The sequence below is a fragment of the Lipotes vexillifer genome, unplaced genomic scaffold, assembly GCF_000442215.2.
Source record: "Lipotes vexillifer unplaced genomic scaffold, Lipotes_vexillifer_v1.1 scaffold617, whole genome shotgun sequence".
Lineage (NCBI taxonomy): Eukaryota > Metazoa > Chordata > Mammalia > Artiodactyla > Lipotidae > Lipotes > Lipotes vexillifer.
In genome coordinates, this window is record NW_006771417.1 from 1461073 (window position 1) to 1488888 (window position 27816).

General features: G+C 38.8%; 1 protein-coding gene across 1 annotated transcript in view; it reads left to right on the forward strand.

The window, feature by feature from the left end:
- The first annotated feature begins 9376 nt into the window (after nt 1–9376).
- The window catches only part of FAM221A (family with sequence similarity 221 member A), a 33246-nt gene continuing 14806 nt past the window's right edge, over nt 9377–27816 (forward strand). The window contains exons 1-6 of the mRNA XM_007446749.1: nt 9377–9448; nt 12286–12459; nt 15547–15737; nt 17793–17999; nt 22587–22694; nt 26020–26102. Of these exons, the coding sequence (XP_007446811.1) occupies nt 9384–9448; nt 12286–12459; nt 15547–15737; nt 17793–17999; nt 22587–22694; nt 26020–26102 (828 nt within the window). The 5' untranslated portion in view covers nt 9377–9383. The remainder of the gene's footprint in view (nt 9449–12285; nt 12460–15546; nt 15738–17792; nt 18000–22586; nt 22695–26019; nt 26103–27816) is intronic.

Genomic DNA, 27816 nt, shown 5'->3' on the forward strand with positions numbered 1-27816 from the left:
TTCAATTCTTTTATTATTATTTTATTTATTTTTGGCTGCATTGGGTCTTCGTTGCTGTGCACAGGCTTTCTCTAGTTGTGGCGAGCAGGGCCTACTCTTCGTTGTGGTACACAGGCTTCTCATTGCGGTGGCTTCTCTTGTTGCAGAGCATGTGCTCTAGGCGTGCAGGCTTCATTAGTTGTGGCATGCAGGCAGAGTAGTTGTGGCTCACAGGCTCTAGAGCATAGGCTCGCTCAGTAGTTGTGGCACACGGGCTTGCTCTGCAGCATGTGGGATCTTCCCGGACCAGGGCTCAAACCCATGTCCCCTGCATTGGCAGGCAGATTCTTAACCACTGTGCCACCAGAGAAGTCACTTTCTTTCTTTCTTTTTTTTTTTTTTTTTTGATGCCGACCATCTCTAAAGTCTTTATTGAATTTGCCACAATACTGCCTCTCCTTCATGCCTTGGCTTTTTGGCTGCAAGGCATGTGGGATCTCAGCTCCCCAACCAGGGCTCGAACCCTCACCCCCACATTGGAAGGCGAAGTCCCAAACATTGGACCACCAGGGATGTCCTGGAACTTTGGTTTTGATGGCTTAGCTCAGTGAGGAGGACTGAGGTCAAAGCCCAAGAGGAGAAGTCTAATAGGAAACCCTCACCACATTAACCTGGGACCCCAAAGGGCCCAGAGTAAGGGTGAATGAAGTATATCCAAAATCTCCCCCTCATCCACAGAGGACTACAGAGAAAATGGCCTTGGCACTGAGCTGGGTTGAGGGATGGGGAAAGGAGGGAAACTGGTTCCTAAGTATACAGCACCATCTTATGTGGGCCTTATGGGAATTTTCAGGCAAGCCTGTCCCCAAAAGTCATGAATTCAGGACACAGCATCATCAGTGAAGTCCTCCTTTGAAAAGAACTTCTGAATTTAATACCCAGTGAAGTCTTCAGATTTACGTATGAATTTATAGGAGATAGGGTCTAGAATATATTAAATGACACTTTTTGGTAAACAATCCAATCCAGAAAGATATTCTACAAGAAAAATGAACCAGTTTTTTTCAACAAATAGATGACACAAAAAGTCAGAGTGAGAAACAGGGAACTGTTTAAGATTACAAAAGACTTGTTATATATTAAGCACATATAAGCCAAATGCAAAGTGTAGACCCTACTTGGATTCTGATAAGAACAAAATCAGGGAAATTTGAATAAGGACTGGGTATTAGATGATATCAAGGAATTATTGCTTAATTTATTAGGTATCATAATTGTAAGAAACAGAGGAGAGCTTAAACAAGCTTTATTTGGGAACGCTCCCGGGCGAGGTTCACTGGTGTGAGAGAAAGGGGCCAGAGAAGTCGCGCCCGGACGAGGGTTTGGGCAGAATTTATAGGGGAAGAAGGGAAAGGGGCGTGGTGAATCCGGGAGGGCGAAGGGTATTCCTTATTTGGTGGTCTTTTCGGGTATCTTGGGGGACCGTTAGTCCCGCCCCTCGAAAGGCGGGAAGGCTGGGCCGGGTGGAAAGTCCCCAGGTCAGTTCCTGGAACTGGGTGGTCCGGAAAGTCTCCAGGTCAGTTTCAACCTGTGAGTCTGATTGCGTTCCCCTGCCTCGGGCCAGTTGGCCTTACAATAATGATATTGTGGATTTTTAAAAAGTCATTTGTTAAAGATACATGCCGACGTATAATATTTATGAGTAAATATATGACATCTGGCATTTTGCTCTAAAACACTTAAAAATATATTAGGAGGAGCATAGGTAAATTGTTTACTCACAACTGGCCCCCATACACAGAGGGCAAGGAGAGACTAAAGAAAGAGGCAGACCACTCCAGATTGCAGGTGGCAGGTTTAATAAGCAAGGGAACTTCCTTACAAGGTTTGTCTTGAGTGGCCACAAGACAGGTAGGTCTCGGCACCAGCCTTATAGAATCTTAACGTTTACATAGAGGCCTTAAGTAGGTTCAGTCATATATACTCTCCAGAAGGTCTCAACAACTCTCTCAAGGCTGCAGCCTTGAAACAGCTCCCACTGCAGGAATGGAGGGTAAACTGTACATTCCAAGGACAGGGTGTAACTGAGCAGGAACCTCCGGGGCTTCCCAGGACAGGCCCTTCCCTCATATCCTCTGCTTTATCTCCTCTCTGAAGTACCTAGATAACAGTATCTAATGCACATTCCTGAGCATTAGAAACCCCCCACCAGGTGGAAGATGTTAACTACTTGATGATCATATGAGCATGTAGCCCCCCAGACCTATTGACACCTAAAGATTGATAGTTAACCCCTGTGACACTGCCCTGTTACCTCACCATCAGCCAATCAGAAAATTGTGCACAAGCTGATCACATACTCTGCAGAGTGCCCTCCACCACCACCTGGCCTTTAAAAATGCTTTGCTGAAACCCTTCAGGGAGTTCAGGTTTTCGAGGGGCATGAGCCACCTGTCTACTTGCATGGCCCTGCAGTAAACCTTTCTCTGCTCCAAACTCTGACATTTCCGTTTGTTTGGCCTCACTGTGTGCCAGGTGCACAAACTTGCACCAACAAGGGGAGGGGGCAAGGGGCCTCCAATTGCCTGGGTCCAGCTCCAGGGTCAACTGGTGGTTATCTCTTTTCAATTACCTCTTGACAATAAGAATAGCAAAATGTTGATAATTTTTGGAGCTCAGTGACAGGTCCACTTTACTATACTATTTTCTCTACTTTTGCAGGTTTTAAAATTTCTATTATAAATTTTTTTTTTTTTTTTTTGCGATACGCGGGCCTCTCACTGTTGTGGCCTCTCCCATTGCGGAGCACAGGCTCCAGATGCACAGGCTCAGCGGCCATGGCTCACAGGCCCAGCCGCTCCACGGCATGTGGGATCCTCCCGGACTGGGGCACGAACCCGTGTCCCCTGCATCGGCAGGCAGACTCTCAACCACTGCACCACCAGGGAAGCCTTCTATTATAAAATTTTGTAAGAAACAAAATGGTTCCAGACTAGTAGTTCCTCTGAGCACCTGGCAGAAGCAAATGCAAAACATCTCTGGAAGAAAGCAACTTCAAACTAGGCCTTCAAGAATCCTCAAAAATTGTTTTTAAGGAGCAATGGTACATGAATGAGAATCAGCAGAAATTATTTAGCAGAAACATACCTGCTAGGTCCTTAACTTTACACCATACACGAAAGTCAATTCTAGGTGGATTAACACTCTAAATGTCAACCTTTTAGAAAACAATGTAGAAGGCTATATTTATGACCTTTGGTTAGAGAATGATTTCTGAAAGAAGACACAAAAAGCACAAACCATAAACAAAAAGGTGGATAAATTTGACAACATTAAATAATTTTCATTCATTTATGCTAGAACCTGGAGAAGATATTTATAGCATGTACAACCAGCAAAAGATTATTATATGTACTCCCATCTTTATTGTAGCATTATTATTTTATTGTAGCATTATTCACAATAGCCAAGATATGGAAACAACCGATGGATGAATGGATGAATGGATAAAGAAGATGTAAGATGTGTGTCTGCTATGGAATATTATTCAGCGATGAGAAAGAAGAAAATTCTGCCATTTGTGACAACATGGATGGACTTTGAGGACATTATGCTAAGTGAGATAAATCAGACAATGACAAATGCTGCATGCTGTCACTTACATGTGAAATCTAAAAAGACCAAACTCATAAAAACATAGGGTAAAATGTTGGTTATCAGGGGTTGGGTATTGGGGAGAATGAGAGAGATATTGTTTAAGGGTACAAACTTGCAACTAGTAGATAAATAAGTCTTGGAGAGTTAATCTACAGTGTAGTGAATATAGACAACAATATTGTGTTATAATCATCTAAATTGCTAAGAGACTAGATCTTATTTATTCCCATCACAAAAAAGAAATGATAATTAGGTGATGGTGTAGAGGTGTTAACTATTGCTACAATGGCAGTCATATTATACTATATAAATGTATCAAATCACCATGTTGTATACTTGAAATGTACAGTTATATGTCAAAAAATTTCATTTTTTTAAAAAATTGAGGGAAAACCAAACCTCTAAGCAAGTTAAGAATAGAAGGGATGATTACCTGAACTTGGTAAAGAGCATCTACAAAAAAACTGCTTCCAACAAAATAGTTAATGAAGAAAGACTGAATGCTTTCCCTCTAAGATTGAAAAGGAGGCAAAGATTTATGCCCTCACCACTTTTATTCAACATAATACTGGAATTCTAGGTAGTGCAATAAGGCAAGATAAAGAAAAAATTATAAAAATTTGAAGGAAAAATAAAACTGTCTCTATTTGCAGATGACATGATGGTCTACATGTAAAATTCCAAGGAATCTACCAAAAAAGTCCTACTATTTAGTATAAGTGAGGTCAGCCATGTCACAGTATAAAAGATCAATGCATTAAAATCTATCCCATTTCTTTATACTGACAATGAATCTGTGGAAACCAAATTAAAAATACAATACCATTTACAATTACGCCAAAGAAAATGAATTACTTAGTTCTATGGCCTGAATTGTGTCCCCACCCAAATTCATATGTTGAAGCCCTAAGCCCCAATGTGACTGTATTTGGTGATAAGGCTTTTAGGAAGTAATTAAGGTTAAATGAGTTCAAAAAGTCAGAGTCCTAATCCAGTAAGATTCGTGGCCTTAAAAGAAGAGGAAGAGATCTCCCCCTGCCCCATCACATGCATGCACTGAGGAGATGCAATGTAAGCACTTGAAGAGAACTCTAACCAGAACCTGACCATGCTGACATCCTGATCTTGGACTTCCAGCATTCAGAACTGTGAGAAAATAAATTTCTGTTGTTTAACCCACCCAGTCAATGGTAATTTGTCATGGCAGCCCAAACAGACTAAGATACTTAGGTATGTATTTAACAAAACATGTACAGTATTTTTATGCTGAACATTAAACTACACTGATGAAAATAATCAAAGAATAACTAAATAAATGGAGAGGCATACCATGTTCAGAAATTGGAAGACTCAACATAGTAAAGATATCAATTCTCCCCAAATTGATCTGTAGTTTTAATGCAATTCAATATCAAAATTCCAGCCAGGTTTCTGTAGACATATAGAAGCTTATTTATCAGCTCTGTGCTTTGTGATGATTTAGAGGGGTGGGACAGGGAGGGTGGGAGGGAGGTTCAAGAGGGAAGGGATGCGGGGATATATTTATGCATATGGCTGATTCACTTTGTTGTACAACAGAAACTAGCACAGCATTGTGAAGCAATTATACTCCAATAAAGATGTATAAAAAAAATAAAAAATAATAAAAAAATAAAAGATTATTATACAGAATGTGTAAAGAACTCCTATAAATCAATGGAAGAAACAATCAAAATGGGAGAAGTTGGTGAATAGGCATTTCACAGAAGAGAAAATAAAAATGCTTAATAAAGATGAAGTGCTCAATGTCATTAATTATTGGGGAGATACAAATTAATACAATGATGTTGGTATGCATGAAAAAAAGGTCTGACAATTTCAAATGCTGGTGAGGATACAGAGCAATCTGAATGCTTTTATACTGCTGCTTGGAGCACAATCACTTTGGAAAACAATTTAACATTATCTAGAAAGGAGTGCACTCACATATCGTATGACTAAGCAATTCCACACCTCTATAGATACCGTAGAGGAGTCTCCAGACCAGCAGAACAAGCATTAGAAATAAAAATTCTCAGTCCTACCCCAGACTTTCTAAATCAGAAGCTCTGAGGATGGGGCCAATAATCTAGTTTAACAAGCCCTCCAGGTGATTTTAATGTACACTAAAATTCAAAAACGATCGTCCTAGAGATACTTTTTAAGACAATATATATGTATATATCTATATCTATATCTATATTTGCAGATTTATTGAGGTATAATTTACATATCATAAAATTGTTTTAAGCGCCCCCTAGAGAAACACTTGTACCAGGAGAGATGTACTTTGGACATTCATAATAGCAATGTTTATAAAAAGTGGAAAGGGCTCAAATGTACATTACAGTAGAATGGATGAGTAAATTTTATATAATTGCTTAATTACTATTCATAAATGAAGGATAATCTAATACAGACATCAATGTTTATGAATCTCAAAAACATAGATGATTTCAACAACAATTTTCAGAAGAGCAAATCCTATGAAATTCAAAAACGTGCAAAATTAAACATATGACTTAGTGATAAATTTTCTGTAAAAAAGAAAGGAAACATTAATTAAAAAAAGACTGGTATTGGTCTATTAAGCTTGTTGATGACTGCTTGGGTGTTATTAAAACCTAAACTGTTCATATATATTATATATGTGCTTTTGTATGAATAATATAGTTAAATAAAAAGAAGAAACATTGATTTTGTCTAAACAGGTGTTTGGTTGTGGACACTCATACAAAAAAGTTGATCAAAAGAAAGAAAAACACTTGAAGGCTACTAAATTTGGGGGGAAAACTGTCTCAAAAATCTTAAGCTTGCCTGGAAAACTCGAGATTCTTCAACACTTACTGTCCCCTGGATTCTGTATTTGCGCCAACCGGGAGTGGCTTGTGAAAGTTGTGCCTATTCCCCAAAAAAGACATTTTCCCCAAAGCCCACACGAGATGTTGCCATACGTGGCTTTGGAATAAGAAATTCTTCAGAAGAGGTACACCAAGAGCTGGGAGGGGATAGGTAAGGGAGATCCTTCCAGATAACAGAATCAGAGGCTGCCTAATCTCACTGGCCCTGAAAGGAACTTTCTCTACTGTTGGAAGTGGGAGTCATTACCACCTGCCCAGCAGTATTTGGTATGTGCCATGGACTCTTGTCTTCTTTTCTTCTATGTATTTCCCATTCTTTCCTTTTCTGAGACCTTCGTATTGTAATTATCCTATTCTATCCTCATTACTATAATATTAGGTATTTTGTGATGCAAAAGAAGTGACTTTCTTGTCCTTTAGCTCTCAACTGCCAAACCGTTAAGAGTGAATGATAGTGGGACTTCCCTGGTGATCCAGTGGTTAGGACTCCGCACTTCCACTGCAGGGGGCACCGGTTCAATCCCTGCTCGGGGAACTAAATTCCCGCATGCTGCATGGAGTGGCCAAAAAGAAAAAAAAAAAAATTCAATGACAGAAAAGACTTCAAACTAGTTTCAGTAGCTGGCTGAGACTTTGGGGTTGCCTTCCTTAGGGGTCTGATGACTACATTTAATGTAAAATGCCTACATTGGGGAGAAGGGTGTGCATGGGTATTAACAGTTCAAGGGGTGAGCTGGGCAGACTAACCAAACACACATTTCTAACTCTCTTCTTGACCTCCTCCATCATAGACCCTGGGAAACGTTAGTCCTATATTTGCTTTCCCAGTCTCCTTTGTACAACCAGGGATGGCCATGTGACATAGTTCTGGTCAATGATACATAAGTGAAAATTTTTTAGAGGGGCTTCTAGGAAAACTCTTTCGTACTTGATAAAAGGAATAGCTGATACTGGTTGCCCTGTTTCTTTCTTCTTTGAATTTGGATATAATTTCAGGGGTTCTTGAAACTATGGGGAAAATGCCCTGAACCAACTCCAGCAACCACCTACCCCAACACTTCTTTAGAAGTGTTTAATTAAGCCACTGTTAGATTATTCTGTCATTTGCAGAAGAAAGCATTCCTAACTTATACATCACTGCAAAATGCTGATACTTCCAATCTCATTTTATGAGGACTTACTATGTAAAATGTCTAATACTTGCCAAGGCAAGTGTCCCTCTTTCATGTCCCTCTGTCCGTCATATTTCCTAGATCAATTTAGATACCTTTGGGAATAAATTATAGTTCAATTATACTTAAAAAATTAAAGCAGAGGTCAAAAACATATACAATATTCTAATTAGCAAAGTTGTCAGTTTTCTCCAAGGTTAGGATAACATTTTCTATTTTGTTCCGAACTCTTATCTGTCATTCCTAATATTTTTGTTGACTCTTTTGGTCAGAAGATTTTTCTGCTCCAGAATCTTCCTGGAAGAGTCCACAACTGCACTAAGACTATTTTAATTATTTCTCTCTAGATTCATTAACTTGTACTTACCTGCATAGCCATTCCCCTGCCACCTTTCTATAAGCTCACATAGCCTGGCACTTTATGCTATTTAATCTTTGTTAGTTTAGCTGCTGCCTAAAAGCAGGGCTAGGTGTTCATAAAGAGATAAAAGCTGGCAGCAGCAGCCCATAGATGTGTTTGGAGAGAGTACTGAGCAGGGCTCCTTCCCCTAAAATAACCCTAATTTCAGGATCACTCCTTGACCCAACTGTTGAAAGCCTTTTAACCTTAAAACGTCTCTATAAAAATGCAAATGTGGCTGGGAGGTTTCAAAGTTTATTGGCTAAGATTGAGTTAGGAGGTAACACTTTGGGTAGAGAGTAATTAACAAAAAGTAGTAAGGGTGTCAAAGTTGGGAACGAGACCTGCCTGACTGCCTATGGAGGAGGACCGACTCTAGAACGGAAGAAAGGGCAGTGAAAAGGAAGGGGGGCACTTAAGCAATCTGTCTATATCATATTTTGCCTTTGGGACCTGAACTATCCAGGGAAGTATTTTTGAAATAAAGTATTGGAGCTCAACGAATTATTTGTCTTATTGTTTGTGGATTCTCCCTCCCAGATAATTTATAGAGGGCGCTCAAGCTGACCCCTAGGGAGCCTCAGAGTTTGACTCAATAATGATGGATTCCCTACCTCTTTTCCAGGTTACTGAACCAGATTCTGTGCAAATTACTAATCGCATTGTAATTCAACCTTGAAAAGGATTTTGTGGAGAATATTTCCAAAGGTTTAAAAACATCTTAACTGAATTGTTTCTCCTTGTTTCCGCTTAAACCGCTACTCAATTTCTTTGAAGAACATGTTGCTTTAGCGACAACCAAACTAGACGCAGACACTCAGGACTACTGATTTTACACCACAGTTTTTTAAACGCCAAATTTGAAAACACGGCTGGGGATTATGGGGAGGTGGGCCTCACACGTTCCAGAACCTTCTCACAACCAGCGAAAAACGCTGCACAAAGAAATAACCCATGTTCTGTTCATCCATTATATGCAAGGCATTGCACTCCCTCGTCACTCGTTATTTTACCTGCCACACCAGGGAAAACGAGAGGGACAAGGTTTGCGGAGGCCGGTAAACAGCAACCCGAGCGCGGCGGGGTTGAGCGTGGAGGCCAGGTTTCTCGTGGGCAGCCAGGTGGAAGCGCGCGGCCTGCGTGGTCACCGCGGTCTTCCTGCGGGCCAATCGGGAGGTGGGTGGGAGGGGGCGCGGCCGGCCGGGGCGGGACCGGTTTTGGCTCCTCGGGGTTCTGCTCACGTGCGCAGGGCGGGCTGGGGCCCTAGAACCGGCGCCTCCCGGTTCCCCTCCCGCCATGGAGCGGCTGACGTTGCCCGCCAGCAGCGCGGCGGCCGTGGACGAGTACATGGAGTACCGGAGGTGAGGCGGTGGCTCCGCGGGGCCAGGAGGCCCCGGGCAGGCCCGGTCCGTCTCGCTGGAGGAGCTCTGGAGGCGCGGGCCGGCCCGGTCCCCGTCGCGGGAGGAGCGCTGGAGGCGCAGGCAGGGGCCCAGCGCTGGCTCGCGAGGGCTCCCGGAATCCCTTCCCGGGCTGGTGGGGGAAGCTTACATTGATTGCAGGTTTTCTCTTTCTGTAATTAAATATTGTACTGACACGCAGTTCTATTCTAATAAGTTTCTTCCGAGGCAATTTAAAAGGCCTCCCGGTCTGACCTCTTTGAGGAAGGATTATTAACTAGATTTATGCAAAGATCCTTTTTTTTTGTTTTCTTCTGAACTGCCAGCGTAGATTACACATTGAGTACTCGGGGCCTGTAAAAGCAGACATCAAGTTTGCATGTTAACTTAGTAATAGGGTAAGTCGTGAGCTTCTGAACGTGCTCCCAACCCCGAGGGGCTGGTTTTAAGAGAAAGACACTGGTGTAGTGTTGGTGGTTCTGGAGAAACTCTTCTCTGGAAACTGGAAGTGCAGCCGCTCCTAGGGCTTTAGGGAGTGATTCAACTGCCTGGGGCCCTGACAAAGACCGATGCACCTGTAGCGAAGTGTTTTTTCGGTCTCCCAAGAAAGGTTTTTTTGTTTTCTTTTTTGATGTCTTTATTGGAGTATAATTGCTTTACAATGGTGTGTTAGTTTCTGCTTTATAACAAAGTAAATCAGTTATACATATGTTCCCATATCTCTTCCCTCTTTTGTCTCCCTCCCTCCCACCCTCCCTATCCCACCCCTCTAGGTGGTCATAAACCACCGAGCTGATCTCCCTGTGCTATGCGGCTACTTCCCACTAGCTATCTGTTTTACGTTTGGTAGTGTATATACGTCCTTGACACTCTCTCACTTTGTCCTAGCTTACCCTTCCCCCTCCCCATATCCTCAAGTACATGCTCTAGTAGGTCTGCATCTTTATTCCCGTCTTATTCCTAGGTTCTTCATGACCTTTTTTTTTTCCTTAGATTCCATATATATGTGTTAGCATACGTTATTTGTTTTTGATAGTTGGGAAACTGGGTGAGTGGGAATTACTGGAGAGGGACAGGCAGGAGGAAGGGGAGTTGAGGCGTGTGTATGTGTGTGTGTGTGTATGTGTAAGGGGTAAGTGAGACAGTCGTATCCTCACCTGGGAAACTTGAGCGGCCTGAAACCCAAACCAGAGGAGTTGCTCTGCTTAAAGGTGGTCGCCCCAAATTACTTGGGCAAATGAGTTCCTATCTGACTGCACTTCCCTCTGGCTGTCTAGGTGGCATAGTTTTGGGTAATGCCTTGAAATGTTTTGGTAATTCTGAGCCAGAAAAAGTGAGGGTGAGAAGCTTGATGGGTCAGGCCTCATTCCTGGTTCGGGTAACGCAAGGAGACTTGTGCCCAGAACAGCTTCCACCCAGCCCTCACGTAGGGCAGAGCGGGCTCTTTGAGGCTCCAAGTCTTACATTTCCCTGGGAGCAAGTTGCTGGGTCCTGAATTTGACTGGTAACTTAGATATTTAGATATTCAGGTATGTGGAATGTGGGCCTTCAGTTGTAGTCTCTTGCCTGGCCCAGAAAATGTTAGGGCCTGGGAGGAAATTATTTTTCAAACATAAACTACCTGGAATAATTCTCTAAAAGTTAGGGGCTTGCTGCTCAAAGTGTAGCAGTCGTGGCATCACCAGGGAGCATCACCAGGCCCTCTTCAGGCATTTTAATCTTAATCTTCATTTGAACTAGATTTCTTTGGGATTCTGTAAATAAAGTTTGAGCTACACTGGTTTAGAACTTAAAATCAAATGATCTCTTTCTTTTAAGATCTGCATTGATTTAAGGTCTTTTTAGTACCTGTTGGTATACTTCTTGGTAGCTATAATAAAGTGGCCCAAAACTTATCTCAGAATAAAATGCCCTTTGTTTTTATTTTTTTTTTACTATTGTGTATCTAAATTATTTAAGTAAGGAAGAAGCTTGTAATGGTTTCATAGCCTCTGAGTTGGTTTTATTTATCTACCTCAGCTAAAGGCTTGAAAGTATGGAAAAGAGTATGGATTGCACCAAAAATTATGTAGCATTCTGCAAACAACATTTTTCATGACTTTTAAAGGGGGTATTTTCAAGGAGATGTTTCTTCAATTTTAATTGTGCTTCCTTTTCCTCCAGGGAGTCCAATTCTTAATTTCCTAAGAAATTAAGAAATAGTGTTGGCTTAATTTTTCCCATAAAATTTTGAGGTCGGTCTTCTGGAATTAAACAATGTTGCACCTGATCACTCAATGCATATGTTGGGTTTGAGCTGGTGCAGATCCAAGGGTGTTTGTGGGTCCCATCTTAGTTTAAACTCCTGGCCACGGTTTGGAGTCAGGTGTGGGCATCAGTCATGTTGTCTTCAGCGTTGGTGTTTTTTGTACCATTTGTTTTTTTTGGGGGGGCTATTTTTTAAGGAGGAAAATATTAGAATTTTTTAGCAGTTTAGGCTCTGGCTTTTAATGGGAAAAATGAGCATGTTTGCTTCAGAATCAAAGGAGAAACTGAGATGAATATGTGGTAATTCTCTAGCGGTAAACCTGGATCATTGAAGTCAGATGTTATGAATTCATTGACTTTCTTATTCATAATTCTCTTTTATATGGGAAGCAAAAGCTTTATTACTATTGTGTGTAATTTTGCTATTAACATGAGCCTAAGTAAAAAAAGCCGAAGCAGAGTTTCCTTTGACTATACAAGTATAGCTTAATTTTAGTATTTTTAACCTGGAAAATAAATACACAAGGCTTAAGAGAAGTATTTTTTTGTTGTAGAATTGTTGGTGAGGATGATGGAGGGAAACTTTTTACTCCTGAAGAATATGAAGAATACAAAAGAAAAGTCTTACCTATGCGTTTACAGAACAGATTATTCGTGAGCTGGCGATCACCAACTGGAATGGATTGTAAGCTTGTGGGTCCAGAGACACTGTGTTTTTGTACACATAGGTAAGATATTTTATTGCTAAGGTTTCTGGTGATTAGGAAGTATAAAACTGTAGCAGAGCATATCTTCCTTCTATAAATACTATTATTGGTGATAATTGGGAAACATTTGAAAACAGGCTTTTATATACCAATAATATGCCAGAAATTATTTAAGGTTTTTTGGGGCTATATTTTAAAAATTTCTGTTGTATCCTATTAGAACTCATTATGGAGTCTATCACCTTAAGCATCTTTTCTCTTACCATTGGTTAGAAAGATATTGGTGCCCCTGTGGCTTTGCCAGGGGTCTTTCAGTTAGGCTGGGGAGCAGAGTCTGCCTCTCCCACCACTGGACAAGGTAGTAGAGGAGGGGTCATCAGATGGCAGAGCTGATTTTATTTTTATTTTTTTATCTGCAGAAAGAGTTTATTTTATTCATTTTTACCTTTCATTATAAACATTTTCAGACACACTCAATATTGGAGAGTATGGTGTAATCGAACCCCACATAGCCATTCTTCAGCTTACATAAGTTATGCAGAACTGATTTTAGAGTTGCTTGAGTTGAGCTACACTGAACAGGTTACCAATCTACAAATAGAAGCATTTCTCCTCACATTTACTAATCTCCCTTTACACTTTAAGAAGTGTTGTATGAATACCTTTCCCTTTTATTTATACACACACACACACACACACACACACACCTGTGAAGGATTGGTTCCAGGACCCACTGCGGACACCAAAATCTGGGGATGCTCGAGTCCCATAGCTGGGCCTTCCTGTCTGCGGATGTGGATTCAGCCACCCTCAGATCATAAACATAGTAGGAACACAATACATGGTTGGTTTAATGCCCAGATGAGGAAGCCATGGACACTGAGGGCCTACTGCATATTTACTGGAAAAAAAAAAATCTGCAGTTTAAACCTGTATTGTTCAGGGGTCAACTCTGTGTGTGTGTGTGTGTGTGTGTGTGTGTGTGTGTGTGTGTGTGTGTGTGTGTGTGTACGTATATATATATACCTTTCTTTAAACAAAAATACAAGCACACAGCTTTTTATTACAAGTGGTCCTCTTCTGAGAAAAGCACATGGAGGAAAGGAAGTACATGAGGCTCCAACCATTGATGTGTGTTACCTATACCTGAGGTTTGCATTTTGCTGTGTTTATCCTGTTCTACTTTAAATTTTATGACTGTCACAGGTCTTAGTTGTAAAGCTCAAAGGGACATAGCTGCTTCAAGGAAAAATCACAGAAACTATTACGTGGTTTTAGGTAACGACTTCAACTTTCTGTTCCAAAGGAACCATGGGAGAGCCGCCCTGTTCTGATAGTTTCTGGAGCTCTTTCCTGAGGTACTCTGTGTAGTTGCTGTTTACAGACTTGCAGTTTGCTGGAGGTTGTTAGGCAGTTGCTAGGATAAATAATGTTGTGTATAGATTGACTTGAAATTTATTTAGCAACCCCAAATAAAAACACTGTGGAGGAATGGAGGATGAGGGTTATGTTGATATCTTTCAGAGATGAAGAGGACTTTGGTAAATTTATGTTAGTTTTATCATTTATTCTTGTAAAAATTTAGTGCCAGTCTCATATCTATGTATAATTGTACAGCATGGAATTAACCTTCAAAAGTGACCCAACCCCACTTGGATGGAAAAGTTCTTTAGTACCAGTCACTCAGTGAGATCTCTGTCTGAATTAATTTTTCCCTATTATGGATGTGAAACACTGGTTATTTAAGGAAAATGAGGAATATATAGAAACGTAGGAAGAAGACTCACCACCTAAAGCCAGCTGCTGTTAATATGTTTTACTATGTTCATGTACTTTTTTCTTTACATAGTTCATTTAGTTGTTAATTATATGTATGTATAAATATTGAACCAGTTTTTCATTATAGAATCACGGAAATGTTTCCACATGGTTCGTAGTAATTGCAAACAAGATTTTTAATACCTGCTTGATATTCCAGCTAGTCCAGTGGTGTTCACTGTGTTTTCCCCAGAGCTATGACGGAGTCTCAGGGGCGTACCAGGTGGAAGGGCAAGTTAGGGGAAGGACAGACTCCAATTATGGCTCTTCGCCTTGCTTTAACCAATTCTGCTTTTATCTATTTTGTATAGTATTATGGTTCTGTAAAGGATTTTATTTAAAGAAAAGTTTTCACTGGTAAAAGTTTGAAAACTTTCTTCTAGTAATATACTTATCCATTCCCTTATTATGAGTATGCTTTATATATATTGCTATTGTAAGTACTGCTGCTAATGCTATCCTTACGCACAAAGCCCTTTATATACATGGAATAATTTTCTTAGGGTATATTCTTCAAAAATGAACCATCTTTTTATGTTTCTTGAAACCCTATTAAATGGGTTTGGTTCTTTTGTAACACTCATGACAGCATTGTGAAATATGTACAGTTAAGAAAACTTTGGCTCTCTTTGCTAAGTGAAAAATGGTATCTCATTGTTATTTTAACTTCTATTACCTAGGATAATATTGAGAATAATAAATTTAATATTATTTTACTGAGTATCACTTAATGAGAAGGAAGCCAGTGGCCTGAGAAAATTAGGTACAGCATTTTAACAAAGAGCTTTGGCTTTGAAAGGTGTTGATAATTTATTTTGAAGTTTAAAGTTAAAAATTAAATTATATTAAAATAAATAGCATTATTATATGTTTATTGAACTTTTTTCAATTTTGAGTAGCAAACCTGTGAAAATAAGTGTAAATAATGCACTTTGATAAAAAGAATTTTCATGAAGAAGTTTTTTCATGCTCTTGGGTTGTGCTTCTGTATTAAAGAATCTGTAGTGGTATTTTAAGAGAATTATTTGCTATTTCTTTGTATATTGTTGTGAAAATTCTTCTTAAATAATTAAAAATAAAAATCTAGATGGGTGAAGATTTTATCTGACCAAAGCAACATAGCTGACAAATACTGCATTCAGGGGAGTGTATTTTCAACCTTACTGATAAGAACAATGAAACAAAAATAAAAATGAAAAAGAATCATTTTGCATTTAACAGAACAGCAGTTGTCATTTCTGGCAGTACCTGCATTGTGCTTTTATTTCTTCTCTTTTATTTTTTTTTTAGGTATAAGCAACATAAAACTGACTTTGAAACGATTCCTCAGCAGCGCCCCATCAGTCTGCCTTGTCAAGTGACGGGCTGCCCATGCAGGGCTTACCTCTATGTGCCTCTGAATGGCATGCAGCCCATTCGCTGCAGGTGCAAGCACTTTGCTGATCAGCATAGTTCTGAGCCTGGCTTTATGTGCAATGCCTGTGAGTTACATTATGATAAATACACAAACAGAATGCTTTTATCTCCTTATTGAATGTTTAATGTGTCTCTGTGCCAGTTTCATTCAGCTACAGCGACATTAAACAACTAGGATGATGGATAGCTACTCTAAAATTTTATTTTTGTGGAAAATCTCAGTTATTTATATGCTTTGCAGTCATCAACCTTAATCTCTAATCTCAACCTTAATCTCATGTAATTCAAATAAGTTAAGTAATAGTAATAGATTTTAAAGAATCGTTAGACGTGATCTGATTCAAATTTTTGAATCGTGGACATTTTACCAACTGAATTCTATTTACAGAATAATAATCCTTAAAAAGGATTTTATAAGTCTAAAAAATTTGTATAATTTGCTGGCCGATTATTATGTTATTGCCTAAGACATAGATTGATGGGAAAAGCAAAATGTAACATGATGCTTTTAACACTTTGTAGGCAATAGCACCCTTATCTCAACACCTATACCCAAATCCCAGCCACCATCCCATATACCCTTTCTCTTCATCATCCTTTTAAAAACCCTTTGAAATAGATAGGATATATTTTTAAAATTCTTTTAAAAATTTTATTTTATTTTTACTTATTTATTTTTGGCTGCATTGGGTCTTCATTGCTGCGCACTGGCTTTCTCTAGTTTTGGCTAGCCGGGGCTATTCTTTGTTGCGGTGTGCTGGCTTCTCATTGCGGTGGCTTCTCTTGTTGCAGAGCACGGGCTCTAGGCACACGGGCTTCAGTAGTTGTGGCACACGGGCTCAGTAGTTGTGGTTCACGGGCTCTAGAGTGCAGGCTCAGTAGTTGTGGCGCATGGGCTTAGTTGCTCTGCGGCATGTAGGATCTTCCCAGACCAAGTCTTGAACCTGTGTCCCCTGCATTGGCAGGTGGATTCTTAACCACTGTGCAACCAAGGAAGCCCTAGGTAGGATTTTTTTAAAAATGGGTAAAATATTTTTCTTCAGGAGATAGTTTTTCCAGTTCTTTTTGTAGTATCTTGAATTGAAATCTTATGATGAAATATGTTATAAAACATTTTTAATGACAGTGGCAAAAATAAATATGTTTCACTGATGAAGTATGGAAGTATTTGAATAAAACTTATTTATTATGTGCCTTGGTTCCCATACACATTTGTCAGAAGTGTGAGTGTGTAAAGATTTTGTTAATGGTGTATTCTGGACTCCATTTCAATGTGGCTTGTTTTTGTTTTTTTTTTTTACAAACAGTAATTTTATTGATATAATTCACATACTATATAATTCATCCATTTTGAGGGTACAACCTAATGGTTTTTAATATATTCACAGAGTTGTGCACCCATCACCACAATAAATTTTAGAATATTTTCATCATCCCAAAAAGAAATTCCATATCAATTAGCAGTCATTTCTTATTTCTTCCTCCCCTCAGCTCTAGACGACCAATAATCTACTTTCTGTCTCTGTGGATTTGCCTGTTCTAGACATTTCATATAAGTGGAATCATGGAGTATGTGGTCTTTTCTGATTAGCATCTTTCACTTAGTGTAATGTTTTTATGATTCATCCATGCTGTAACATGCATCAGTACTTCTTTCCTTTTTGTTGTTAAACAGTATTCTGTTGCATCTTTCTATGTCTTTGGGTTGGCCTTCCAATATGGCTTTTATGGGGAATTGACCCACAGAGACGTTTCCACATTATTTCTTCATCACTGGGCTGTCCCCCTCCATACCTGCTTTTAACTCAGTGTTTGAAGAGAGGGCCTGTATTTCCTGGCTCTCCAGTGTTTAGCTCAGTTTCCTTTAGTCCTGATTGGTTTTTCCAATTTTTTTTTTTTTTTTGCTACGTACTCTCTTACCATTTTAGCATCTTTTAAAAGTAAGAGCAGTGGCTGGGAGGGAGTGAGTTCAGGGGCTAGGGGTAAGCGGTACAGGGGCCAGAGCACAGTGTATGAGGGATCCTGATTCAGGTGATTTTGGCCAAGCTAAGTGGTTTATAGGGCATACAGCTCATTACCTATATTTTAAAACGTTTAACTTGGTTTACATCTTGATTCAGGTTCTCAGTGTTCAGGATTCCATAGCTGCTTCACTTGTGCTTGTGGTCAGCCTGCATATGCCCATTACACAGTAGTGGAAACTAAGCAAGAAAGACTGGCTCAGAGAAAACCGGTGGGACGGGACGTTCCTTATGCAGCAATGGGAGGATTAACTGGCTTTAGCTCGCTGGCAGAAGACTACATGCGATTAGATGACAGTGGAATTGGTAAGTGATGATATATGAACTCTGAGCTTATCATATTGTGCTAACACAATATGTGTTATTTGTGCTAACAATAGTGAAGCCTTGTATTTGTTTTGCACTTTAAGTTCTTCATGTTATTTTCAAAAAATATTCTCTCATTTGATTTTTATTTTTTTAAAAAGGTTTTATTGTCACTATCTGATGTATGATTATTACAGAAAAATTAGAAAACATAAGAGAAAAGATCACTCCTACCCCAATACCCATACCGAAATCCCAACTCACAACCCCATTGTTTGTAATAGCGGAATAATAATTTGTTTTATTTGATATGATACAGTTTACCTGTTATCCTATTGTATGTATTTTTTGCCATTATAACCATGTCATTTTGGAAACATAGGCTTTTGTCCATGTGTGTATGTACACGCATGTGTGTACATGTTATCACATCTGTAGTAATGTATGATCATATGCATGTATGTCTACATGTATGCGCACAAATATATCCACTTGCATATATAAAAACTTAAAGTATATCTCAAACTATTGAAGTTAGCTGGATCCTTCTGGGGAAAAGAACTATGGTTCCTATCTACTTTAAATACTTTTATGTGTGTGGATTTTTTTTTCATAAAAAGCATGTATTACTTTTATTTTTTTCATTACAAAGATTACAGAAACATAAATCAATATTTTCTTGTTAAAACAGATTCAAACAAGTCCCCCTTGAACACTTTTCTTAACCCCAGATTCTTTCCTAGAGGGTAATTTGCTGTCGTCAATTGATTTGTATTTCTCTTTTTAACGTACATTTTTATAATGTAAATGTACATTTACTTTTTTAAACTTAGAATAATTTTTGAAGCCCTATTATATCAGGATATACAAATCTACTTAGTTTTTAACTGCTTCATAGTATTCCACACCATAGATATATATCAGTTTTCTGAACCATTTCCTTGTTCATGGCATTTAGATTGTTTCCATTTTATTTTTTTGCCTTTACAAACATCGTGCCCCCCAAATCCTTGAACTTGCTTCCTTGTGTACTACGTGAATTTGACTCTAAGGCAGATGGAGAGAAGTAGAATTGTTGGGTTGAAGAGTGTGCACATGTGAAATTGTAATACGTTCTGTCGAATTGCTCTCCAAAAATGCTGTACTTGTTTATACTTCCTTTAGTGATGTTTTAGCTTACCTATTTCCAAACATTTATGCTGATCATTGATGTCATTAAACTTAGTTTTTTTGCCAGTCTAATGTGTGAAAATGTTATCATTGTTTCAGTTCAGTTGATTTCCCTCATTATTAGTGAGATGAGAGTATTATATTTAGTGGCCATTTTACTTTCTGTGAATTGTCTGTCCATATACTTTGCTCATTTTTATGTTTTTATATTTTCTCATTGATTTATAAGAAGTCTTCTTATATATTCTGTATACTAATCCTTTGTATTTATTTTGCAGATATTTTCTTCCAATATGTCATTTGTCTTTTGGGTTTTTACTTCTTATTGTTGTTGTTTTACAGTTTTTAAATGTAGGAAGCAGGCCTTCCCTACTCTAATTTTATAGATATGTTCTCCTTCATTTTACTTTAATGCTTAATTTTTTTGCTTTTATGTTTAGCTTTCTTATGTATCTGGAATTTATTTTTTGTGAAAGTGTGAGGTGTGTATAACTTCGGGTTTTGTCCAAATTAATGGCAAGTTATCCAAACACCGTTTTTCCCAAATAATTTGAAACTTTACCTTTACCATATTCTATCGTACTTTCTATTTTGTGCCATTGGCCTTAATTGGATATTTCATGCCAATATTTCGTATTTTTAATTACTGTTCTTCATAGTGTGCTTTGATAATTGGTATGGTAAATTCTTCCTGTTTGTGTTCATTTTTCAGGATTGCCTTGAAATATTTGTGCATTTTCTCTTCTAGGTTATTTTATAACTAGCTTGTTAAATTCCATAAATAAATCCTTTTTCAATTTTTATGGATACATGATCGTATTAGGCTCATGCAACAGTTACAGAAAACCCAGTTATCAGTGGCAAACAAAAAAGGATGGTAATGATGTTGTTGATGATAATTACGACTTTGTACTGCGAGGCTTCTTCCAGCCTCTTTATATCTATTACCTCATTTAATCCTCACAACAACTCTGAGTTAGGTGCTATTATTAATCCTTTTTGCAGACGAGGAAACTCAGCACAGAGTAGTAAAACATCTTGTTCTGCGTTATTCAGCTAGTAAGTGGTAGGACTGTGTTCAACCCAAAAATTGTTCTGGGCTCATTAGTCAGACTCATTATTGTCTATTTCTGTGCGACTACCATAATGTTTTCATTACTACAGCTTTATAATAAATTAATATGTATGACTTCATTTTTTTACTTTAGAATTTTCCTGACCTATTCTTCCCTTTTAATTCTTTCAGACCTTTGGCATTGTTTTTTAAAAACATTCTATTATTACAAAACATTCTATTATTTTAGTTGAATATATAGATTAATATAGGAAGATTTGCTGTTTGAAAATATTGTGTCTCTTCATTTCTCTGTCTTCTTCTGTGTAGCTTAGTGGAATTCTGAAGTTATCTTCATGAAAGTCCTGCACAATTCTTAATTTTATTTCTAGATATTTCATCATTTTTATAGCTATCATATATGGATTTTTCCCTTCCTTTATATTTTCTAGCTGATTATTGTTTGCTTATGAAAAAGGAAATGTTGTATGCTGCTTTTGTTACCAGTCATTATTACTTAATCTTAAGATTTTAAATGTATATCTTTAGTTGATTTTGCATATACAGTTGACCCTTGAGCAACAGGGCTTTGAACTGCAAGGGTCCATTTATACATGGATTTTTTTTTTCAGTAGCAAACACTATGATACTATACAATCGGTAGTTGGTTGAATCTGCAGATGTGGAACCGTGGATACGGAAGGCTGACTGTAAAGTTATATGTGGATTTTGACTGTGTGAAGGGTCGGCACCCTTAATCCCTGCACAGTTCAAAGGTCAACTGTAATGATAGTTTTGCTTCTTCCTTTCCAATATTTATGACTCTTCTTACTCTCTGACCAATCAGAATGACTGGTACTTTCAGAACAATGCTAAGTAATAGTGTTAGTAGCTGGCATCTCTGCCTTTTTGTGACTTCTGGTATTTTATCACTTAAGTATCTTTATAAAAATATAAAGAAAAAGAACTTTTCCTTCTGGCCCCTGCTGGAAGGTGGGGTGAAGAAAAATGAGAATGAGGAGAGGAAATATAAGATGTTTTTGTCTTGATTTTAGATGTAGGGGAGCCCGGAGCAGAGGGACGTCTGCTCCATTAGCCATGTAGAGTCCTGGACAGAGTTGATCTTTTGCTGGAATTTGTTCCTTTGTGATGATACTGAAGGAGCCCGTAGTAATTCCCAGCTCCTGTCGGGTGCTTGGAAGTTAGGCAGCTGAGAGGTCTGTACTTCTAGTGAGAGCGTGTGAGGCTACCAGGCTCTACCAAGCTGAGAGACTAAATTGCAACTTTTGCCAGCCTTTAGCGTTTGAGATCAGTAGCGCACACGGCCACCAGAGAACACACAAGGACCTGGCTGGACCTGAGCCCCCTTCTCTGATCTTCCCACAGGTCACAAGAGGGAGGAGCTGGGGAAGGAGGGGTGCAGGAATCTGAAAGGCTGAGCAATTGTCCCACAGTATTCACTTTATAGGAAAGGACTAAAAGTTTATTTCCTACTCTCTGCCCGTGGATGGGGATAGGCATGTGGGGGAGGGGTGGTTTGTGAAGAAGTAGAGGACTTATTAATTTTTTCTGCAGCTTCCTTCCTTTCGGTCCAAAAGTGAATGTAGCAGTTGGTCTTTGTTTGTAGTTTGTGGTTTAGGATTGTGATTGTTTCCTCATTTCATTGAAGAAGTTTTCTTTATTTTCTTTATTTTTTCATATTTTGTTTTTAGATGGTTTCCCAGTAAGGAATAGAGGAAAAATACACTTATTCTATCCTCTTTAACTAGAGGTTTTAAAATTCTGAATGTCTTGCTTTTGATAATGTTTTGTGATTATGTTAAGGTCTTATACTTCTTTGCTGACATACAATTACATTCATGCATTTTTTTTTTTTCTGTGAGAAAGGTCTCTGAGAAATGCAGAAGTACTTTTATCCATTTGCCTTTACTTTATATGGCAAAAATTTATGTAGGGCTTCCCTGGTGGCGCAGTGGTTGAGACTCCGCCTGCCGATGCAGGGGACGCGGGTTCGTGCCCCGGCCCGGGAAGATCCCACATGCCGCGGAGCGGCTGGGCCCGTGAGCCACGGCCGCTGGGCCTGCGCATCCGGAGCCTGTGCTCCACAACGGGAGAGGCCACAACAGCAATACAGTGAAGAAAAGACAGTCTTTTCAACAAATGGTTCTGGAACAACTGGATATCCACATGCAAAAAAAAAAAAAAAAAAAAAAAAATTTATGTAAACAAAAATTTTCATTGTACAGAAAGGATTTTTATAATGATTCTGCTTGGGGCTCTAATTTATTTCACATTTGAAATAACTTCTTTGTATCCTAACAAATAAAGATTTAATTTTCATTCTTCACATATTTTGTTCTCAGGTGCACCTTCAGGTGAATTGTTAGACTCTCCAGTTACAGCCATGGACCACCCATTTCTAAAAGCATTTCAAGCATCATCTAGCTCTTCTCCAGAAACACTAACAGATGGTAATGAAATTAAATTGAGAAATATTTTTGGATGTAGTAAAGAATATAGATTGATACATTTTCCAGATTACTCTTTTTTTCCAGTATTACCACAATTTGATTATCATTTCACTTTTATATTGTCCAGGCACTGAGAAAAAGCAATAATCTTCATTTTAATTGGGAAAAAATTGTTAAATCTTGGAATTATGAGGATTCTGAAAATACAAAAATTTGGAGTTTTAAAACCTTATTCTGGTACATGTTATTGCTTTGATCTGTATAAGAGAGCCCTCTAGTGGACTAATTGCCTTGATCCTTTAGGCTCTCCCAAACAAGGTGTAATCCCTTTATAATTATAGATTAGCAAGGTTTTACCATTAATAAATTGCACATAAAAATGAATAAAGTTCATTTTTATACATTTTTAAGTATTCTGTTTCCTTTATTGGAAACAAGAATAAAAACGAAGGAGGAATTTGTATGATTTATGAGGTATTTAATATTTTAAAATATTCTGAAATGAGAATTTTCTTTGACTTATTTGTGTTTTCATACAACCTTTTCATGTACACTGACTTTTTGCGCAAGGGATTTGCACAATGAAGTAATTACAAAATGTAGATAGAAGTAAGAAATCAAAACAAAAGAAAAGGACACAATTGTGTCACTTTATTTTAGTGAGGTATAGTCGATTTACAGTATTATATTCCTTTCAGATATACAACATAGTGATTCAGAATTTGTATAGATTATACTCTATTTAAAGTTGTTATAAAATATTGGCTATATTTCCTATGCTGTACGATATATCCTTGTAGCTTATGTATATGTTGTAGTTTCTATCTCTTAATCCCCTTCCCCTATCTTGCCCCTCCCCAATTTCCCTCTTCCCACTGCTGACCACTAGTTCATTCTTGATATCTGTGAGTTGTGTCAACTTTCAAAGTTGATGTAACTATTACATTAAGCTGCAGTTTTGACTGAGTTGTAGTGGTAGCCAAGGTACAAAAAGGAAGGTGAGATCAGTTAACTATTTTTCCTTATTAGAAAGGAGGAGCTATGAATTCCTCGATGCACATGAAAGTTGTACCAGTGCTGGATTTTTTTTTTATAAATTTATTTATTTATTTGTTTTTATTTTTGGCTGTGTTGGGTCTTTGTTGCTGCGCACGGGCTTTCTCTAGTTGTGGGGAGCGGGGGCTACTCTTCGTTGTGGTGTGCAGGCTTCTCATTGCAGTGGCTTCTCTTGTTAGGAGCGTGGGCTCTAGGCACGTGGGCTTCAGTAGCTGTGGTACGCGGGCTCTAGAATGCAGGCTCAGTAGTTGTGGCACACGGGCTTTGTTGCTCTACGGCATGTGGGATTTTCCAGGGCCAGGGATCGAACCCGTGTCCCCTACGTTGGCAGGTGGTTTCTTAACCACTGCGCTACCAGGGAAGCCCCCCAATGCTGGATTTTAAAGAAATTTATGTAGTGACCCTCAATGATGCAGTAGCCCAAGGCTTTTAAAAACTTTTTTTCAGCAAATGCAGCATCTGGTTGGTTAATTCTGATACTTACCTTTGATAAAAATGGTAATATCCCATTTTACCAGATAAATGGTAACATACCATTTATTAAAATGTAACTCAGTGAAGGTGATTCTGCAAGAAGCTTATCTCAGATGATCCAGTGTGATCCATGGAAAGACCCAGGGTTTACAGACGAATGGATAGAGAGCATATATTCTAAGCAATTTTTCTTGTTTTTCTCAACAAGATTTTTATTAGGTAGTTGTTGGCAGTGTGGTTATACTCTGTGGTGATCATCTGGAGTAATATGATTTTTGTGTTGCTGGTTGAGGGTGAATTCATATGCTTTAAAACCAAGAACAGGTGTTCAGGTTGATATTCTATTTTGGATGTGAAGGGACCCAACCAAGACATTCACCTGAAATAAAGGTGAACTTTTCCATGGAATTAGGTGCTTGGCTTACCTACAAGGAAAACCAGATTTTCCTTCCTGAAGCGATTTTAAGTTCCTTTCAGCACATAAACTAGTTCTTGACAAGGTATAAAAAAGTAAATACCATGGAAATGGTTAAAATTATTTTAGTTTTGAAAAATTTCAAAGCAGGAAGCAGCATCACTTTTGGTTGCCTACACAAACTCTCTTAGTCTGTTCAGGTGGCTGTAACAAAATACCATAGACTGGGTTGCTTATAAACAGCAGAAACTTATTTCTCACAGTTCTGGAGGTGGGGAAGTCCCAGATAAAGGTGCCAGCATGGTTGTGTTCTGGTGACAGTGCTCTTCCTGATTCACAGCCAGTGCCTTCTTGTGTCCTCACATGGTAGAAGGGTTGAGGACTCTCTATGGGGTCTCTTTTATAAGAACACTAATCCCATTCATGAGCACTCCACCCTCATGATCTAAGTACCTCCCAAAGGCCCCACCTCCTAGGACCATCACATTGGGCATTAGGATTTCAACATATGAATTTTGGGTGGTGGGGGGAGGGGGCAGGAACACAAACATTCAGACCTTAGTGCAAACCTTCAATAGTTAACTTCTGCGCATTATCTGTTACAGTGTTACATGAATTTCTAGCTATAAAATTTAAAAAGTAGTTGAACAAAGGTAAATGAGCTCTGATGTGAAATAGCTACATGGTGTTATTTAATATGAACCACTTGAATATTTGGAGAATGTTTACTAATGAACATTACTTTTGTCTTATGATGCCCTGCTTTCTGAAAAAGAGGGAGTAGGATCAATGATTCATTTAGATCATTTCTGGTTTGGAAAACACAAAATAATCACTCAGGAGGAAAGTTTTCTTTCTGTTTTTTTTTTTTTGTGGTACGCGGGCCTCTCACTGTTGTGGCCTCTCCCGTTGCGGAGCACAGGCTCCGGGCACACAGGCTCAGCGGCCATGGCTCACGGTCCCAGCTGCTCCCCGGCATGTGGGATCTTCCCGGACCGGGGCACGAACCCATGTCCCCTGCATCTGCAGGCGGACTCTCAACCACTGTGCCACCAGGGAAGCCCTTTTCTGTTTTTTATTTCAGAAGAATTTATAATTATATGAATACAGTTGACTCTTGAACAACACAGCTGGGTTAGGGACCGCCCCCACCCCTGTGCAGTTGAAAAATCCTCATATAAGTTTACAGCTGGGCCTCTGTATCCACAGTTCCGCTGTATCCACGGTTCCTTCACATCTGCAGATTCAACCAACCCAGGAGCATGCAGTAGTGTAGTAGGTATTTATTGAAAAAAATCTGAGTATAAGTGGATACACAGTGCAAACCCATGTTGTTCAAGGGTCAACTGCACTTAGATTTTTTTTTTTTTCCCTTACTAGTAGGTACAAGCAGTCATGTTTCTTCCTTAAGGAAACCTGAAGAGGACGATATGGCTTTCTTTGAAAGACGATACCAGGAAAGGGTAAGTCTGTAGGAAGATGCTTACATTAAGCATTTACTTGTAACAGAGGCACTGTAGAACAACTATATATTGATTGTGGATCATCATTAAAAATAATTTATAATGTCTACTTATAGCTAGTGTTAGGCCTTGAGGCTTATTTAGAACAATTCAGAGAGAAACAGGACTAATGAATATGATAATTTATGGAGGTCATGAAGATTGACTAAATATACACATAAAATTGTCAATAATAAAGATCAACTTGAGCAGATTTGTAAATTATATATATATTGAATTCTTTTTTTAAAATTAAGTAATTTATTTATTTTTGGCTGCGTTGGGTCTTCATTGCCGCGCACGGGCTTTCTCTGGTTGCAGTGAGTGGGGCCTTCTCTTCATTGCGGTGTCCGAGCTTCTCATTGCAGTGGATTCTCTTGTTGCAGAGCACAGGCTCTAGGCACACGGGCTTCAGTATTTGTGGCACGTGGGCTTAGTAGTTGTGGCTTGTGGGCTCTAGAGCGCAGGCTCAGTAGTTGTGGTGCATGGGCTAAGTTGTTCCATGACATGCGGGATCTTCTTGGACCAGGGATCGAACCCATGTCCCCTGCATTGGCAGGCGGATTCCTAACCACTGGGCCGCCAGGGAAGTCCCTGTATATTGAATTCTTAATGTACAGTATTTCTTCTCCTTAGTGGCTTCTAGGTATAGGCAGACTCAAGTTAGAATTACCCAATAGCCTTTAAGAAGCAGAACACTAAACATAAACATATTTTAACAATTTTCAGGGCTCAACAACTATAGTGTTGATGTGTTCCCTGCTTTCAGTAATGATAATTTTCATCAGTTCACCACCACACCATAAACTCCTTGGGGATAAGTATAGTATTTTTTTATTATCTGTATTTTCCCCAGAACTAAGTGCCTTGTACATAACATGTTTTCAATAAATATTTATGGAAAATTGAAAAGATAAATACAGGTATAATTGATATTTGCTTTCACACGTCATCTACTTACACATGTGATGTGTTTCATTTCAGTGTTCATATTTGAAAGTTTTGTTTTGTTGTTGTTTATTGCCAGGTGAGGGGATGCTGGCTTGATGAGGCATGGGGGATTGTATCCAGCCATATGGTACATTCCCCAAAGTGCTTTCCTTAGGATTATTTCATAGTTGCTTTGTGGGCATTCATTGTCTCTCTGACTAGGTAGTAAGTGCCATGAAAGTAAAGACACTCATCACTTTTTGTTGTATTCTCTACAACTCTTAAACAAGAGCTTGTTGAGTAACTAAAGGTGTGGAAAAAGGAGACCATTAAATAAATTCACCATCCAAGGGCAGAGGAAGTGAGTAGGGAACAGAGAGATTAGCACGTCTTTCCTAATGAAGAATTTTAAAGTAAAGGGGGACAGTCCTTGGTATGACTTAAGGCAGTGATAAATATTGTCTGTGCTATAGCCATTCATCATATGTGGCTATATATGTCTAAATTTAAATAAATTAAAAATTATTTCCTCAGTCACACTAGCCATGTTTCAGGGGCTCAGTAGCCACATGTGGCTAGTGGCTACCTTGTTGGGCAGTGCAGAAAGTTCTTTTGGAAAGTTCTGATCTAAGAGAAAGAGGTGGTGGTAGATTTTCAGGGGGGAGGATGAAATAGAGTGAGGAAAGAAGAGGCTATGTTTGCAGCATCATCAAGGCTAGACTTTTTTTTTTTTTTTTTTTTTTTC